Source organism: Polyodon spathula, chromosome 29 (genome assembly GCF_017654505.1).
Source record: "Polyodon spathula isolate WHYD16114869_AA chromosome 29, ASM1765450v1, whole genome shotgun sequence".
Lineage (NCBI taxonomy): Eukaryota > Metazoa > Chordata > Actinopteri > Acipenseriformes > Polyodontidae > Polyodon > Polyodon spathula.
The window spans coordinates 569,748-588,936 of NC_054562.1; the positions used below are offsets into that span (position 1 = coordinate 569,748).

The following is a 19,189-nucleotide window of genomic DNA, read 5'->3' on the forward strand; positions in this document are numbered from 1 at the left end:
ACACAGTGAGTCAGGGGCTGCTGCAGAGTCTCTTCCAATAGGACCTCGTTTGTTTGGCGTCTCATGCGAAGGACGGAGCACAAGGAGGTTCAGTGACTTGCTCAGGGTCTCTCACACACACACAGTGAGTCAGGGGCTGCTGCAGAGTCTCTTCCAATAGGACCTCGTTTGTTTGGCGTCTCATCCGAAGGACGGAGCACAAGGAGGTTCAGTGGCTTGCTCAGGGTCTCTCACACACACACAGTGAGTCAGGGGCTGCTGCAGAGTCTCTTCCAATAGGACCTCGTTTGTTTGGCGTCTCATGTGAAGGACGGAGCACAGGGAGGTTCAGTGACTCGGGGTCTCACACACAGGGAGTCAGGGGCTGAGCCTCATGGTATCCAAACCCCTTTTTTTTACCCCTTGATCCACCAAGCTTCCTGCTATAGCAGCTTTCATCCCAACGATTCCAAAACACTTCACACACACACACAACAAAACAATGAAGCCATTACATGAAAACCAGTGTCTTACAAAATGCTATCAAACTGAGAAAGAGGGGGGGAAAAAACAAGAAATGCGGTTTTAATTAGAAAATTTGAAAAAAAAAGTTTACAATGAAAAAAATATAAATACAAAAATCTTTTTACTTTAAAAATGAAGAAAAAAAGTTTAGCTATATATATATATATATATATATATATATATATATATATATATATATATATATATACACAGTACTGTGCAAAAGTTTTAGGCAGGTGTGAAAAAATGTAGAATGCTTTCAAAAATAGTTAATAGTTTATCAATCAACAAAATGCAAAGTGAGTGAACAGAAGAAAAATCTACATCAAATCAGTGTTTGGCATGACCACCCTTTGCCTTCAAAACAGCTGATCTCGATGGAGTACGAGGAGCCCTCCTGCAACGTGGCCTGTCAGAGCCAGGATAGAGACGCCGCGAGGCTCCAGCTGCTCAGCATCTGCCAGATCCTGGGGATCGATTCTCCCGATTATCCCGTGTCTTATTTCTTGTCGGATTTTAAATAGTTAGATGCTGGGGGAAGGGTTTGGGGTTTTGTCTTTTGGATAGTCACAGCTTGACATTTTTTTTTTTCAATCGTAGCAGAAAACGGGGTTGGACTGTTCCATGAATTAGGGTTTATCCTTGTGTAGATTTAACTCCATAATACACTGAGACATTAATCTTTGAAAACCATGAGATTCACAGAATGCAAGCAGGGTAGAAAGCTGTGCAGTTTTATTGGAAGAGAAGGCAAGTCATAACAGAGTTCAGCATTAATACATATATGTTTTTGTTTTGTTGATGGTGTAATAGTGTTTTATTAGCAGTTATAGATAGTGTAATAGTGTTCTATTAGCAGTTAATGATGGTGTAATGGTTTTCCAGTAGAGGTAAAATCAATCAAAACAGCTAGCACTCCTGCCCCTCTCATCATTTTCTGTTGACATGCGTCTGTATTTCCAAGCTAACTGTAAACCCACCCAATTCTGCTTAATAAAGTCAATGAAACCTGTTGAGTAATGTTAGGGTTAACACATTGAATTACACACCAGTGCTTTGTAGTCATCCATTTACTTAACAAAAAAAAAAACTAACATATTGAAAAAATGAGACATTTCGAAATCTAACATGAAACGCTACTACTATTATGGTTTCTGATAGCCTTGCATGTGATACAATTTTATATTCGATATCATTTTGTGTTTGCATTTTGTATGTATCATATTTTCTTTTTGATTTTACATGATATTAAATAAAAGATCTAAATTATGCTTGTACAGTATTTTTGTCTCTATCCTAAAAGTCTAGTTGATGTAAAACTGTTGCCCACATCTGTACTTTATCACCTGTGCCTAGCAAACCTGCTGTTTTACTGTACAGTACCAGCAGGGGGCACAATTACCAGATCTGTCTTCCCATCTAAAGTAAAGAAGATGGGGTAGAGTTTGCCAGAGAAGTTGTCTGCTAAGGTGCAGATGAGAGATCTGGTCTCCGCGTTGTAAAAAGAGAGCTGCTTCTTTTCGTAATCCAGATACACCCCCACCTTCCTGAGTGCCTGCTTCGACGCTAGAGGGGCTGGAGGATCTGTGAGTGCCAGGAACGGCTCTCCATCTCTCCCCACAGCCCAGTACCCCTCCTCTGGGCTCCACCTCATCACCCCCTTCCTGTGGATCGACTCCCGGGACACTCCCAAGATCCAGCGACGGTTCTCCCCCACCTCCACCTCCCAGTAGTGCCTCCCCGAGGTGAACCCCTCTTTCCCCAGCACAGAGCGCCACCAGTCGAATCTCTCGGGATTGTCGGGGAAGCCCTGCTGCTGTTCTTCCCATCGGACGTGTTTCCCATCCCGGGAGAGGATGAGGAGAGGGTGGGCGGTGTTGGGATCCAGAGTCACGTCAACTGAGGAGAAAGAGGTATGATTTTTAACCCTTTGCAGTCCATTTATTCAGCACTTGTCAGGCGCGTCGGGTCCAATTTATTTCAGACATGCTGTTCAAAATATTTCAGAGTAAAACAGGTTTAAAAGGCACTGAATCACAAAAGGACACTCAGTACTGCTTCTCCAGCCAAGCCCCACCTTTTGTTCGCTGTATTTTTCACCTCTTTATAGACGTGCATACTGATCAATCCTCTTCTAATCACTCGTTTTATCACCAAACTCCTCAATAACGTGATCCCAGTCGTTATTTTATTACTGTAACATCTCAGAACGCTCTGCAGAGGTCTGTGATATTCTCTGAGCGCTGGATGCAGAAGCAGCTGTCTCCTTTGTTATGTCCGTGTTATCTCTGTGGTGCAGGGGGCTATCAGATATGGCCCTTTTTGTTCGGTTTCATTAAGCCATTGAAAGCCCTCCCCAATGGTTCTGTTAACCAGGTGATAAGACTAGGAAAGCAAATGTTTCTAAAAGAAAAAAATAAATCAAACGAAGATGAACTTACCTGCTGAGCTGCAGATCTGCTTCCATTCTGAAAACACAATAGCACAGACATCTTGTTGACATTAGCTTATCAATCATTTGCCCAGTCATTTTCTACAGGGTTAAACCTGAAATATCCCTGTGTAAAATAACAGGTACAGTAACAGCGCACTGTCCACTAGAGGGCAGCAGTCCCCTACATTGTACCGGGGTTTCCCAACCCTGGTCCTCAAGTACTTAATTCAACCCTTATTTGAACGATCCATTTGCTTAACAAGACCTTTTTAATTGTTCTCAGCTTTTAAACAGCTCGAAGATTTCAAGCTAACTATGAGCAACTTGAAAATTGGCAACTTTTTACGAGCTGATAAAAAATTAAAAAGGTCAAATTCAGCACATTATTAGTTCAAGTAAGGGTTTGATTAAAATTGAGAGTTCAGTTGGAATATCTATCTATCTCTATATATCTATCAATCTATCTTTATATATCTGTCTGTCTCTCTATATATCTATCTATCGATCTATCTCTCTATCTATCTATCTGTCTTTCTATGAATCTATCTATCTCTATCTATCTATCTATCAGTCTATCTACTTCTCTCTCTATCTGTCTCTTTATCTGTGCGTATGTATCTACCTGTCTACTGACCCTGCTACACCTGTGCTTTATTGAAGGTCTAGCTGCTGTGGTCAATGCTAATACAGGCTTGCTGTTCGGAGATGTTCCTGTATTTGCACAGCGTCCCACACAGCGTCCATACCTGAGTTAGTGACGGGTGTCGCTCCATCTGTACAAAGAAGACACCTGGATTATTTACTGTGAACACACTGATATGCACAGTCACCTATCTTTAAACATCACTGAACTGTGTTTGTGAGCAAAGCTTGGATTCCACCCCCTCTATATAGAATGAACTCCCTCAGCTTCATAGAGTCCAGTGAAAGCTGCTGAATAATGTTCCCTTGTTAACATATTGAATTGCACCCCCTCTATATAGAATGAACTCCCTCAGCTTCATAGAGTCCAGTGAAAGCTGCTGAATAATGTTCCCTTGTTAACATATTGAATTCCACCCCCTCTATATAGAATGAACTCCCTCAGCTTCATAGAGTCCAGTGAAAGCTGCTGAATAATGTTCCCTTGTTAACATATTGAATTGCACCCCCTCTATATAGAATGAACTCCCTCAGCTTCATAGAGTCCAGTGAAAGCTGCTGAATAATGTTCCCTTGTTAACATATTGAATTGCACCCCCTCTATATAGAATGAACTCCCTCAGCTTCATAGAGTCCAGTGAAAGCTGCTGAATAATGTTCCCTTGTTAACATATTGAATTGCACCCCCTCTATATAGAATGAACTCCCTCAGCTTCATAGAGTCCAGTGAAAGCTGCTGAATAATGTTCCCTTGTTAACATATTGAATTGCACCCCCTCTATATAGAATGAACTCCCTCAGCTTCATAGAGTCCAGTGAAAGCTGCTGAATAATGTTCCCTTGTTAACATATTGAATTACACCCCCTCTATATAGAATGAACTCCCTCAGCTTCATAGAGTCCAGTGAAAGCTGCTGAATAATGTTCCCTTGTTAACATATTGAATTACACCCCCTCTATATAGAATGAACTCCCTCAGCTTCATAGAGTCCAGTGAAAGCTGCTGAATAATGTTCCCTTGTTAACATATTGAATTACACATTCTAGAAGTCTAGGTGATGCAAAACCTTTGGTCATGCCTGTAGAGCTGGTTTGTCAGATTTTTCAACAGTACTATTGAATATAATATTCATACCTGGACTGCAGATCAGCTTGCAGTCTAGAACAGAAACAAAGACACAAGACTTGGTGTTACACCCATTCATTATTCCAGTGGTACTTAAATCAATGCAGTGTTTAAAGCTGCAACAACAGAGTCACTCTTCATCAGATCTAAAAAACACACATTTTATAAACTGAAACAGTACCTGATTTAGGGACAGGCTTCCCTGCATCTGTAAGAAAAGAAGACGCTTGATTACTCTGTGTGAACAGCCAGGTGATCAGAAACACAGGGACATGCCACTGAGAGTTTCTGGTCTTTTGCAAATGTAACCACGTAATTACTTTGCGTGGAGTTCTGTCCCCAACTTCACAAAGAGAAATATATCTGAATCTTGTCCAGAACTTTCTCGATATATTGCCTCAGTGCCCAGCATTGGTTTCCAGTGAGTTATTGAATTGATTTTTAATTGGTATTAAGATTAGGACCATCCTGTCTCCGAGAAGGACTAACTCTGTATAGATCAGAACATACAGAACTTTCAGTGTTAAGTCAGCTGGTGCTTCTTCGCTGTGCCACTCCTTGCTTATGGAACTCGATTCTAGGGATTATCAGGCAGGTTGAAATGTCAGATTGTCTTTGAAAGACTCAATTAAAATAGTTTTTTTTTAAATGCTCTTTTCTGTAAACTGGTTGTTGCTGGAGCATCTCTTCCCCCTCTCCCCCTCTACTCTCTCCCCCTCTCTCCCCCTCTCCCTCCTCCCTCTCTCCCCTCTCTCTCCTCCCTCCCTCTACCCCTCTCCTCCTCTCCCTCTCTCCCTCCGTCCCTCCTTCCTCCTCCCTCTCTCACCCTCTTCCCTCCTCCCTCCTTCCTCTGCCTCTCACCCTCTCTCTCCTCCTCCCTCTACCCCTCTCCCTCTCTCCCTCTCTCCCTCTCTCCCTCTCTTCTCTCCTCCCTCTCCCTCCTCCCTCTGCCTCTCTCCTCCTCCCTCTACCCCTCTCCTCCTCTCCCTCCTCCCTCTCTCCCTCTCCTCCCTCTCCCTCCTCCCTCTGCCTCTCTCCTCCTCCCTCTCCCTCTCTCTCTTGCTCTCTCCCCCTCTCCCTCTTTCATTTTGTTCTGAGCGTGCATCGTTCTGGGATGCGGTGGCATGCAGGACGGGCACTGTATATATAAATGCATTTGTATTTTGCCCTGCAGCAGCGTTATCCATACTTACACATTAACTCCATTGTATGCGCTGTGCTGGATTCACTCTCTGGTGGATATAAGGATCTCTCATTCACTGCAGGAAACAGAAGGACAACACAATTACTAATCAGAGAAGGCAAACATTATTATAATCAGTAACATCTAATTCTCAGTAACACTTTCAGTGCCTCTAATGACTGTGTTTTTGCATTAGTAAATGCATGTGGGTTTGCAAATATGCATTTACTAAATGACTACTATGCAAACACACAGCCCTTAGAGACACCGTTTTTTGAACACAGAACTGAGTTTGATATCGCTTTAAAACTCTGCTTACCTTTCCATTCATTCTGTCTCTGTGTTTCTGCAAAATAAATTAAATGCTCATTGACGACACCTACTTGGCACCATTTGTGGAAATCAAAGCACTGAGCTTAACCCTCCTGTTAGGTTTCGGGTCTATTTGACTCGACTCTAGTTTCCAATTAGCTTAAATGCTATTTTCATTTTCATTTTTCTTTTCCATATGCAGAACATGCCGGAGAGAAAAACAGAATCTAGTTAAATAAAGCAGGTTTGTTTGTTTTTTTTTCGCTTGTTCAAGATGCATGGGCATTACAGGGTTAATGACGCTCGCATACCTTTCCACTGGATGAGTAGAGGAGGGACAGTTGCAATGCCAAGAGCGACCATCACTGAGGCAGCCACCACCCACCCTGAGACACCTGGGAGAAAGCTACCTACAACAAACAGATCCGGTCAGTTCTGCATCTGATGTAAAGTTTACAAGTGTTCTTCTTGTGGAAGTCGAAAGCTCTCCGACTTGCTGGGGGTGTCGTTGATCACCAGAGTCGGGCTGGTTTTGCGTAACGCTACAGTAACGCTAACCTTTAAAACAGTAAAAGCTGGTTCACGCTGGGCATGCAGATTCAGGGCAACGGATGCAGGCTGCGGTTCACGGCGAGCGGTCTTCTCCCTGCCTTAGTTCATTCTGATTGGTTGAAAATAGGCGCCCCTTCTTCTGGAGGAGGTCCGGGGGAGTCGTGAGCACAGCCGTATTTCAGTTATGCACTGTGTCTCTTTGAAAACAGCTGATCCATATATATGTGTGTGTGTGTGTGATTGAAAGCAAACGCCACCGTTCATGGTAAAATCACTGACATTCGCTCAGACTTTGTTGAGCTGACCCGCTCAATTTAAACACAGGACCTCCTGTGGCTGCTGGTTTTCATTCCAACAGAGCTCTCAATTACTCAACTAGACCCTTCATTGAAATGATCATTTGCTTAATTAGACCTTTTCACTTGTTTTCCGCTCTTAAACAGTTTGCAGTTCAAGTAACTTATCAGATGTTACAGCTAACTTGAAATATGCAAAGTGTTTAAGATCTGGAAACAAGTCAAAAGGTCTCATTAAGCACATGATCAGTTCAGTGAAGGGTCTGGTTCAGTAATTGAGAGCAGGGTTGGAATGGAAGCCAGCAGCCGCAGCAGGGGGTCCCCAGGTCCTGAGTTTGAGAAGCCCTGCTCTAAAGCAAAGAGAGAGGCGTTTGATTGATTGAACGAGAGTGACCTCACCAGCTTGACGCTACCGTCTCGTCAGTAGCGTTTACGATTTGCACCCGAGGCGTTACCCGTCTGAATAAGCCTTTAACCCCCCCCAACCCCCACCACAAGAACGGAGCAGGCGCAAGCGCTTAGAGGTGAAGGAAAAAAATCAAAAAATAAATTAATTTTATTATTAACACGTTTCTCGCTGTGAGATTGAGAGACGTGAATGGGTTAAACCACAAAACGCCGAAGCCAAAGAGCAGCAAAGCACCACTCACTGGGTGACTGAGGTTTCGTATCCGGTTCTGGATCCGGCTGTTTAAACCGAACCAGGCAAGAGAATCCTTCCCTCTGTGGCTCCACGTTGATGTAGCTGCGAATCCGGAGATAGCCCTGCTTGTTCCTCTCCACTGTTGTGCTGGACAGTGATGTCACATCGTTTCCATCCCTGTCTCTCCAGATCACTTCTGGTTCAGGGCTCCACCCCTCTGATCTGCACACCAGCCGGGTCTGCTCTCCTTGTATAGAGTCCATAGAGACCGAGGGCTGGGTCCCCAGAGCTGTCGGGGAGAGAGACAGTGAGACACACACAGACAGACAGATAGACACACCACCCACTGCACCCCCTGAGCCTCAATTTCAAATCCTGACCCCTGATCACAAGTTCCATCTTTGCCTCGGCGCTCCAGGTTCCGTTGGAGGCGAAGCAGGAATAGATCCCGCTGTCGGACGGCCGGAGATTTCTCAGGCTCAAAGAGAGGTTTCCTTTCGCCAGTTCTGATTCGAAGAGGCTGGTCCTCCCTCGATAGTCGCTGTCCTGCGTTGCCGTCTGGTCACTTAGATCTTTATAGAAATGAACGGGACTTGCGAGGCTGCTTCTGAACCATTTCACTTCCAGGCGTAGGGTGCTGAGCGGTGGGGATACCAGGCAGGGCAGGGTGGTCTCTTGTCTGGCTCCGGCAATGATGGGCTGAGCGGAACCAATAACAGTTTCTAGAGAGAGAACAAAATTAACGTTAATGTTACTGTACACCTCTGGCCAAAAGTTTTGCATCGTCACCCAAAATAATGAACTGATTATACTTTGTGAAGTAGAATGAAACCCGCTGAATAACGTTGCGCTGGTGGTTTTAATTTGCATACCAGCGCTTTGTAATTTTCCTCGACGAAACAACGAGGACGGAAGGCGCCCACTTTAAGACCCCAGAGATGTACCCTGCTCAGCTCAACCCAAACAGTTGTCATGCTGATGCGCTGGGGAGACCGCACTGGGTTGATCCCCGGAGCCAGCGTCGCAGCCGTTGTGTGTGCTGATGCGCTGGGGAGTCAAAATGAGCCGATCCCTGGAGCCAGCATTACACTTCAGCAATGAACACCAGACAGAAGGATCTCAACCCCATCAGATGGATGGAGACGCAGATGGATGGAGACGCAGATGGATCACATCAGTTTACTGTAAAGCTACATCTTAGTTGGTGCTTATCTTGCCAGTTCAAATCTGCATGAAGTTTAACACCTACTCTCATGTAATGGGACTCGCCACATACTTAATGGATAAACTGTGGTGACGTTTCGAAATCTAACGCGAAATACTGTACTGTTATTATGGCTTCCGGTAGACTTTTTGTTTTTCATGCGATATCATTTTGTAGTTTTTCTTTGATTACATGATGTTAAATTATAAGATTATGCTCATATACTTTAAAAAAAATGTCTCAATGCTTAACATTCAAGATGATGCAAAACTTTTGGAATTCGATGTAGGGTTGCAGGCAGAATACACTTTCCACTTCCAATCTATCAAGAGGCAAATATTTCAAACATGTTGAAAACGTATCCTGGCTGGAAAGGGGAGATTTCAACGCTTGTGTGCTTGCCCTGTAATGGAGGGTTGAGTTACAATGACATCACTAAAATGCAATGTAGAGAATTCTACTGAATTCAAAATTAAATTGCTTAGTACCTTTTAAAAATAAGCACCAAAACTACTAACAATGGTCTCCTCTTTAAAAAAAAAAAACATTGAATCTCGCAAGTAGAAATGTTCCCCCCTTTTTTCCAGGAAAGCAGCACAGCTGGGTATGGGCGAGTTTGTTGCCGGATAACTTCACTGGGACAACTCGCTCGCTAAATATCTTGGTATCCCCACGTTGATCATTGTCTCCTCTATAATAGGCTGAGGGTTTTAACGATTAGAAATCCGTCTCACCAGCTCGGCGCTCGATACCGTTTCAGTCTTTCTCGAATTAAAACGCCTGCCGTTCTGCTCACCTCTGTTTGTAGAAACCGCTGCTAAAAAACTTAAGAACACGAGGAATATCATCCCCTGAGATCTGGTCTTCATTCTCCTGTAAAGACTACTAAAACAAGTCAAGACTAGCCAAACACTATAAAGCTAACATTTCGCCCTGCCTAAGTTAATTCGAGTGATTAGTCTTTCAGTGCACTGGACGAGACGGAAAACAAACACACCTGGTTCTGGTTCATTTTTCTAGACCAGTTAAGGGTTTACAGAGTGAAAGGGTGGAGTCCGTGTGTCTGCTTTGAAGGAATGGGAACGAACCAGAAAAACGAGTACGGTCCGGTTTTTGATGCAGCTCGAGGTGGTGCGGGCTAGACTATTAAGATTCGCGATCCCTCCTCCGTCCAACCCTGCCAAATGAAAGACCAGCAGGTTTAATTACACTGTGTAACATTTATTTTTTTGTTCCTGGGTAGTAAGTGTTATTTCCTAATTGCTTATGCCTCAAAAGTAGAGAAAATGGCTATTATTCCCCACAAACTTTGCTTTTGTGACCAGGACAGTGATATTTCAAAATATCACTATTTCCAATGGGAACACGGGCAAATGTGTGTCTTTTCGTTCACATAAAGTCAGGAAAAAACAACATATGAATCCAAATTAACATGTATTTGTACTAAAGTAATACAAAGATGACTGCAAAAGATTTAGAAGTGAGTAGTTTTTCGAGATATTGTAAATACAGTATAATTGTAAATCTCGAAAAACTACTCACTTCTAAATCTTTTGTAGTCATCTTTGTATTACTTTAGTATAAATACATGTTAATTTGGATTCATATGTTGTTTTTTTCTGACTTTATGTGAAATAAAAGACACACATTTGCCCGTTGTCCCATTGGAAATAGTGATATTTTGAAATATCGCTGTCCTGGTCACAAAAGCAAAGTTTGTGGGGAATAATAGCCATTTTCTCTACTTTTGAGCCATAAGCAATTAGGAAATAACACTTACTATCCAGGAACAAAAACTGTGTTACACAGTGTTATCGTGACGTACCCGTGTAATAACACCGCGTCATGAGCTCAACTGTGCCACTTTTAGCTGACGTACACGGTAATAACGTTTTATACATTTGGGGGGTTATTTATGTTTTTGTTTTGCACTACTCTGATTCATTAACGAATTATTAAAAAAAAAAAAAAACCTGCAACATTTAAAACAAGTGGTGTTTATTTTCTACTACCTATTCTGATTGTGAAAGCAGCAACAGCAGTTAGCTTAAACTGACATTTCGTGAGCGTCAGCAACTCAAACGCTACGCGGATACTGTAAGGACCCTGTGGCGCCATCTAGTGGTAGTTCATGGAAGCAGAAATAGGAAATCAATTAGAACACCCTTCGACTGTTAAAGTAACACTTTCAGAGCGATTTCTTCAGAGTTTAAAACCAGAAAAGGCAAAAAAACATCCGTATCATACCCCGCCATTGACTTAACTTGAAGTAATATATATATATGAATATATATATATATCTTATGTTATATATATATATATAATATATTATATATATATATATATTACGTATTAAATGCAGTAACACGAACTGTCCAGCAGATGTCTCCAGTGATTCTTAAGAAGGCGCAGTACTAATTTTCAACACCAGGTGGTGCACTAAACCACTAAACACCTTTTTCTTCTCTGGTTTCAAAATGTTCCGGAATTGGCAAAAATTAAACTCAGCTTTACTGTATGTCCAGATGACTGATCTCAGGACCTTAATATGTATATTTTTTAAAATGTTAAATAAAATGGATATTTTTCAAAAAGTTCTTAAGAATAAAATAAAACATGGCTCCAAAAGAAACAGTAAAAATGTTTTTCCATATTATGCTGATTGTTTTTAGAGTGGTTAAATAAAGATAGAACGACACAAACTCTTGTCGAAAACACTGAACAGGTTAAGCTGGTGGTATTGTTCCACGCAGGTGTTTCCTGGCAGACGTTTTACCACATAAAACACAACCATTCCCTGCCGTGAAACTGCATTCACTATGTACAGCTGTGACCAAAGTTTTGCACCAACCTCTATATAGAATGAACTCCCTCAGCTCCATAGAGTCCAGTGAAAGCTGCTGAATAATGTTCCCTTGTTAACATATTGAATTCCACACCCTCTATATAGAATGAACTCCCTCAGCTTCATAGAGTCCAGTGAAAGCTGCTGAATAATGTTCCCTTGTTAACATATTGAATTCCACCCCCTCTATATAGAGTGAACTCACTCAGCTTCATAGAGTCCAGTGAAAGCTGCTGAATAATGTTCCCTTGTTATCATATTGAATTGCACCCGCTCTATATAGAATGAACTCCCTCAGCTTCATAGAGTCCAGTGAAAGCTGTTGAATAATGTTCCCTTGTTAACATATTGAATTGCACCCCCTCTATATAGAATGAACTCCCTCAGCTTCATAGAGTCCAGTGAAAGCTGCTGAATAATGTTCCCTTGTTAACATACTGAATTCCATACCCAGCGCTTTGCAGTTTTCCTCCACATACTTAACACTAAAAACTGGCAACAATTAAAACATGTGACATTTCGAAATCTAGCATGAAATAAAACTGGACTGCTAATCTGGCTTTCACGTGATGTCATTTTGTGATAAAATTATGTTTAGATCGTTTATTTATTTAAATGATGTCTCAAGCCTAAAATTCTAGGTGATGCAAAATTTTTGGCCAGAGCTGTAGATATGGAATATGCAGTTTTCAAATAAGCCAATGCTTTACACTGGGTTATAATATCTGTCTCTCGCCGGTTCGAGGCTGGTCTATTCTACAGCCGACCATTGTCACCGCGCACCAGTGCCCCCTGTAGTCTGGCCGGGCGCCTGTGGGCTTGCCTGTTAGCTGCCCGGGAGCTGCGTTGTCCCCCCACACTGTAGCTCCTGGGCGGCTGCATGGTTAATCCACAGCGCGTAAAGAAGCGGTCGGCTGACGGCACATGCTTCGGAGGACAGCGTGTGTGCGTCATCGCCGCTCCCGAGTCAGCGCCGGGGGTGGTAGCAGTGAGCCGAGCATAAATAATATTTGGGCATTTTCACATTGGGAAAAAATAAAAATAATTGGAAACGACTACATTTAAATAAATATATATATATATATATATATGTCTCTATGTCTCTGTTTGAACAAGCCATGCTGTTAGATAGTGCTGCGCTTCAAAAACCAATCAGCTGCTTCCCTTTATTGATTGACAGGGCTTGCAGCCAGACACTGCAGAGGGGGAACGACCAGGAAGTGCAAACAGACAACTCGAGAACAAGGCATAAAAGCGGAGATCTTTCTTCAACACTAGAGCCCCAGCGTTCTACTCATACCTAAAACCGCTGTCATAATGAGGGTAACATTATAAACAACATCAATATTAAAATGAAAGACAAGCCATCAGATACAACTCAAAGGTTTTGTTCAAGCACATCGTATCAAACATCTGCACAACCGAAACTCCTTATTTAAATTAATAATTAATCATAAAAAGGTTTATTATCTATTTCTATTTTCTGTCCCAGTATAAAGCACTACTTTCCAAAAATGACAAATTAGAATACAATAAACATTTTAAAAGAAGAGAGTGTGGAAACAGGTAGATGGGCCTGCAAAACTGTAAAAACAAAACTAGTTTTTAATTTAAAATGAAAGTAATACTTGTTTTCTCTTGCGTGTGTTTCACTCTGTGCAGCATAGAATCCCGGTTGAGCTGCTGCACTCCGCTGCTTTGCAGTTTTCTGATCGAAATGGTTCTAAAGCGCTATGGCTGGAAGATGAAATCTCTCCTACTGTTATTTCTGTACAACAGAATATTGTAGGTTATATTAAAAATAAAGAACACGTATTGTAAGAGACAATCAAAGTAACAGCTCTGGTAGTTCTAGGTGGGCGGGATTATAACTTCCTTATTTTCACGATCCTGCCTTTCACACACAGTCAGGGTATTTAATACATGTATTAATAGGGAAAGTCACAAACCGACAACTTTGTAACTTTGAAACACGCCGAGTCATTTAAATTTGAAAACCTCAACCCATCATAATGACTGCTGCAGCGTTTCTAGCGTTAACCTAAAAGCAGTAACCAGAATCGAAATTAAAATATAAGGGTGACATTGTGTTTCTTTCAACCCTGCACTCTTGAACCTGTGGGGTGAATGAAAGTGCAAAAAGGCATAGATTTGTGGTTAGTTTGTTAGCTGTAATTAATTTAAGTTAAAGCAAAATTTCAAAGAGAGGTTATAATGACAGCAAGGGAAGTACCTTTGCATTCAAATAATTTGTATATATATCACAATTATACCATCTTATTGTCATTTTATATTTATAAATAATGTACAGTAAAAACAGATTATCCCTTTTTGAGATTATGCAGAGCTGTGAAAAATAATTATAATGTACTATATACAGTATATGTCAGTTATCTTTTTTTAAGAAATATTGAAAGAAACATATTCAATTGAGTGACAAACATTTCCACTAGAAGTCTTTCACTATGTCTTCAATTTGTCATGGTCCAGCAGAAAAGATCAAGTTGTTCCCCTTGCCAGCAAAAGTGTAGAAGTGAGATCTGGTTTCCACATTGTAAAAGGCAGAGCTGTTGTTCCTAATCTGAAGTATGGATTCTGCTCCCCACCTCCAGTGTCTCCTTGAGGTGAATCCCTTCCAAGGTGCAGCCCATCACACATCTGTGGACTGGAGAGCATCTCCCAGGATCAGTATTTTGACATCTTCATAAAAGGTGGGATTGTAGTGTGCCATACCAGGGTCCATAATCTTGTCGACTGGGGATGAAAGAGGAGACAATGCTTTGAGAAATGATGACTTAAAGTCAGCAATAAAAGTTTTTGATAAATGTACAGCGTTTGTACATGTAAAGCGTTTGTGTCAGTAACATTTTCAGAAACTGTCTAACAAAAGCATCACAATGAGACTTCTTATCGAGCCTCATTTTCAAAGCCTCGACTCCAGTCTTTAATGAACTCCAATGATTTTTAAGGAGGCAAAACATCTGTTAATTTAACAAAACTATACGCGAGCAGCTATATGATGACAAAATATGGACGGCGAACCTCTTTTGCTTAATTCCACTAACTCCTTCACCCGAAAGTCCTCAAGACTGTCCTTCAGTTTGGACAAAGATTTCGCCGCTTCTTTTAACGAGAACGTTCTGATTCTGGGTGAGTCTCCAGCAGGGAGGCACATGGCTTGGGTTCTCTGCACAAAGGAAAGACAAATTCAGAAAGGTGGCAACCGCCAATGCAATGAAAAAAATTAATGATTTATTAAATTGACAGGTGACAGTAAATAATGATTCCTTTGTTATTGAAATTTGGAGCCCCGTGGCCTTGGAGCTCGTTGGCCGCCCCCCCCGCTGGTAGAACTGTGATAAATGAAGTGTATTAAATAGATGAATAACTAATGCCAGTGGGTAGGACAAGAGTCCCTTGAGGGCCATCTTCTCTGTAGACAGGGCAAGCTGCAAGGTGGAGGTAGAGGCCCAAACAAATGAACAATAAGGGGCATAGATGAAAGGGATATATATATATATATATAGGCAAAGGTGTGCGATTAGCAATGTACAGACTCGCGAACAGAATATTACTTGTAGAAAGCTGATGTGATCTTCGGTTTTTGAGATTTCCTCGAGAGCGGAGTCATTTTCCTTCAGTTCGTTGATGTCCTTCTCCAGCTGTCTCGTATGCCGGTCCACTTGATTGGCGGACTCCTGCCATTTTTTCCTAATCAGCGCATTTAGATCGTCCCGGATCTTCTCAATGGAGCGACTCAACTCGTCGAGAAGTTTCTCGCTTTCTTTGATCTCTCTCTGTTCCGATCCCTGAAAAGAAAAAGCCCTCAAATGAACATAAGAAAAGCTGAGAATCCAGACCATTTGTCTCATCGAGGCTCGTTCCTTGTTACCACACCCTTGGTAACCCTAACCCAGTCATGTTGTTGACGCAGAATCACTGGGATCCTTGAAACCCCGACTTGACAAAGTTCTGAGATCGATCAGCTGCTATAGACACTGGAAGAGTGCTGACAGGATGAACAGACCTCCTTTTGCTCATCAACGCTCTTATGTTCTTGCACTGAACCTCTGAACTGAGTTTTGAATAATACTCACTTTGATTTTCTTCAGGGTAGGCTTCAACGTCTCCAGCTGATTCTCTTTCTTGGAAATCATTGTTTTTATTCCCGCCTGGAGAGTCCGCTAAGAAGAAAGGATAAACAAATAATAGTGTTCTTGTTGGTTAAAATATATCCTTTATCTACCAACCTGCATGAAAACACCTCTGGGTGTGAGAATTTCAATCTCCACTCAATAATCAGTGATATAGAAACACGCCCCTGTGTGAAAATGTCAGACCTCTTTGTGCCTCAATCAGGTGTCTTAAACAGCTTCTGAAAAGCTTCCTGTTTGACCGTTTTTCTTACTGTTGAAATGAATTGCATGTGCGGCTGATTTAAAGTCATCAATTAAATCAGATGGTCACTAATTTGCCAATTCTGATTATCATTTCCTGTGGTTTGATTTCCTGCGCACAACAAATCAAAACTACAGGAGCAAAGGGGTGTTCTAATACATGTGTCCACTGCTGTATGTGGTAAGTAGATTTCTATGTGATAGCTGTATTGAGAGACATGCAGCATAACCCGAAATTGAATGATCCAGAAATAAGGACTCAAAAAATTCAGTAGACCCCTTACCTGCCTCTCTCCCCTCTCCATCTCCGTTGACACTACGTTATGGGAACGATGCTCCCTGTTGCTGCAGAGCAAGCAAATACAGGTCTGGTCAGTTTTGCAGAACAACTCCAGAAGCCTCCTGTGCTCGCTGCAGACTTTGTTCTCCAGATTTGCCACGGGTTCGACCAGCTGGTGATTTCTAAAAGCCTCTCTGTCGAAATGAGGCTTGATGTGGGATTCGCAGTAGGACACCAGGCACACCAAGCAAGACTTGGCAGCTGGGAGTTTTTTCCCAGTGCAGACATCGCACGGCACGGGTTCGGGGAGAATATTTCCAGATCCGCTCGCTCTCATCTTCCATAACTCCTCGACGATTTCCGCGAACCCTCTGTTTACGGTCAGGTAAGGTATTTTTCTGAATTGCTTTTTGCACAGGGGGCATTTGCAGATAGTGCTCTCTCCCCAGCACCTCTCGATACAGCCCTCGCAGAAATTGTGTCCGCAGGGAGTAGTGACAGGGTTTTTAAAGACGTCCAGGCATATAGAACAGGTGTACTGATATTCTGAGGGGAGATTGCTAGCGGCACCTGGGACTAAGACAGAAGACAAAATAATTATTTTCAAGACCCCCCTGTTCAGACTGCACTGGTGGATCTCTTGATCGCCCCCTCCTGGTCTGCGCTGGACTTGCCTGACCTCAGCGCCACCTCACTGGATCCTCAGCTGACGCGCTATCCTTGTACTATTTCACTGCTGATCTGTCACTGTTGATATAACTTGTTACATCCGAGTTCATATTGTATTCTAGCAGTATTTGCACTTACTGTGAACTATACTGTATTTAAATGTTGATTTTGCATTGTAGCCCTGTACTGCCCTGCAACACCTGTGGAGCCAAATTAATAATTATAGTGCCAAGTTAATAACAATAAATAATAATTGAAATATTATTGATCCAAAATCGTGTGTTTTTCAATTGAGATGGACCCAAACAATTATTTTTCAAAATCACAGAGACAAACATGCAAATGAAAAACGTACCTTCTTCCATGTCTTTCTCTCTGCGTTCACTCTCCTTCCTCTTTTGAGGCTGGTCAGAGAAACACCAAACGATACAAAATGTGATTGTTGTCGAACAATTACAAAGTAACTCTAGGTTAACAAATCCAGGATGTCTGTTACTGCTTTACTTCCTGGGTCAATGCACCCCAGCAGTGTCTTCTGGGTCAATGCCATTGACTGAAAGGCATGTCAGTCAATAGGGGCAGCGGCAACTGATTGGCTATTGACAGGAAAAAAGCTGGTGGAAGTGGGCGGGGATGATTTGACCCAGGAAGTGCAAGACAGGTCTACAAACAGAGACTTTCTTTCACCTCTAGTCGTACCAGATATCATTTTTATCAAATCATATACATGTTTTCTAAACCTCTGCATCTGAGACCTAGATACATGGGTTAACTTTACCTAGATCCTTTAGGATTTTGAAAGACTTCATTCAAGTCCCCTATTTCCCTTTGTTTTCTCTTCACTGAAGAGATCTGAAGAGCTCATGTCGTTGAGTCGTGGGATCAGGCTTGTCGCCCTTCTTTGTATTTTCTCCAGTGCAATGATGTATTTTGTTTTTGTAGTGAGGTGACCAAAACTGTACATAGTATTCTAGGTAGGGGGACTAACTAACTAACTAATCATTAAACAGTGGAGTAAGTGCTTTGACAATATAGCCCATAATATGTTCTTAAATGGCCAGACCAGATGCCATAAACTGTGCTGAATTCAGTGTACTTTGGTTGTCAGTGATCAAAACATTTCTCTCACCTGTTCTTGACTGATGTTCACCCTGTACGCAACCACGGGGGAGCTTCGTTGATTGGGAGTGAGGTTTTGCCATCTCTCAACCAACGTTTTAACTGACACCCCTTAGAAAAGACATGAGCCAAGTCAACATGAGAACAGGAGAACATTTTGGGAATGAGAAAAGGGCTTTCGGCCCATCAAGGCTCATCCCGCACCATTCTCTCCCTCCTGGGACGGAAATCATTTAAAAGCACATTGTTTTTTAAATGCTCCCCCATGCTCCCCTGACTGCGTGACTCCCCCCTGCACACCATGCGGCCGTGCCTTTACCAGGGGAGACCCTCGGGGACCCCTGCGCTCCCCTGACTGCGTGACCCCCCCCCCCCCCCCCTGCACACCACACACCCCTGCACTGCCCTGAGTGCATTAGTGAAGTGGAACGTCGTTTTGAACAGATTTATATGCAGGAGAAAGGGCAACACTAACCTTCGTGCAGGTCTTTCTTCTGCGACATCCACTCTAGTTCTTTCTGAAACACAAGCAAAAATCCATCTGTAAGGAAGCGCATCTCGCTTCTGCAAATGAGTGGGTGCAAAACGAATTGCTACGCAAGTATGTTTCATTTTTTAACACACACTCTCAAGTGCCTGTATCTTATCTAAAAGTGGGTTTGTGAAGTTAAATGTGGAAATCTTTTTGCACGATAGATGTAAGTACAGAATTGTACGAGAAAAGGGATAGGGTTAGGATGATATTGTGAAAAGAGATTTCCATATTCAGTCCATTGTAACTCTGCATACTACACAGCGATTGAAGACGTTAATGGAAAGTGTAACTGAGAAGTCTGCATTGCATTTTGTCCAAGCATGCTGAAGTGTCGTTTCTTTACCTGTTCTTTGCTGAAGTTTGGCCCAGCATGCTAAGTGTCCTTCGTAACGTTTTTGGCCTGTCCTCGATGGAGGACCTACGAATCAAAATCTGCACCCTTTTAAAA

The 19,189-nt window shown here is 42.3% G+C and overlaps 1 protein-coding gene across 1 annotated transcript; it reads right to left on the reverse strand.

The window, feature by feature from the left end:
• Positions 1-1,336: 1,336 nt before the first annotated feature.
• LOC121302095 lies at positions 1,337-18,709 on the reverse strand. The gene is made up of 20 exons (XM_041231916.1): positions 18,682-18,709; positions 18,217-18,317; positions 17,443-17,491; positions 16,423-16,994; positions 15,839-15,925; positions 15,317-15,550; positions 14,784-14,928; positions 14,394-14,495; positions 10,000-10,073; positions 9,693-9,816; positions 8,073-8,414; positions 7,700-7,981; positions 6,513-6,611; positions 6,209-6,235; positions 5,900-5,965; positions 4,888-4,914; positions 4,716-4,739; positions 3,685-3,711; positions 2,946-2,972; positions 1,337-2,403 (listed from the first exon to the last, which is right to left on the reverse strand). The coding sequence occupies exons 1-20, from the start codon at positions 18,707-18,709 to the stop codon at positions 1,874-1,876; spliced, it is 2,967 nt and encodes a 988-aa protein (XP_041087850.1). The 3' UTR covers positions 1,337-1,873.
• Between the last annotated feature and the right edge of the window lie 480 nt (positions 18,710-19,189).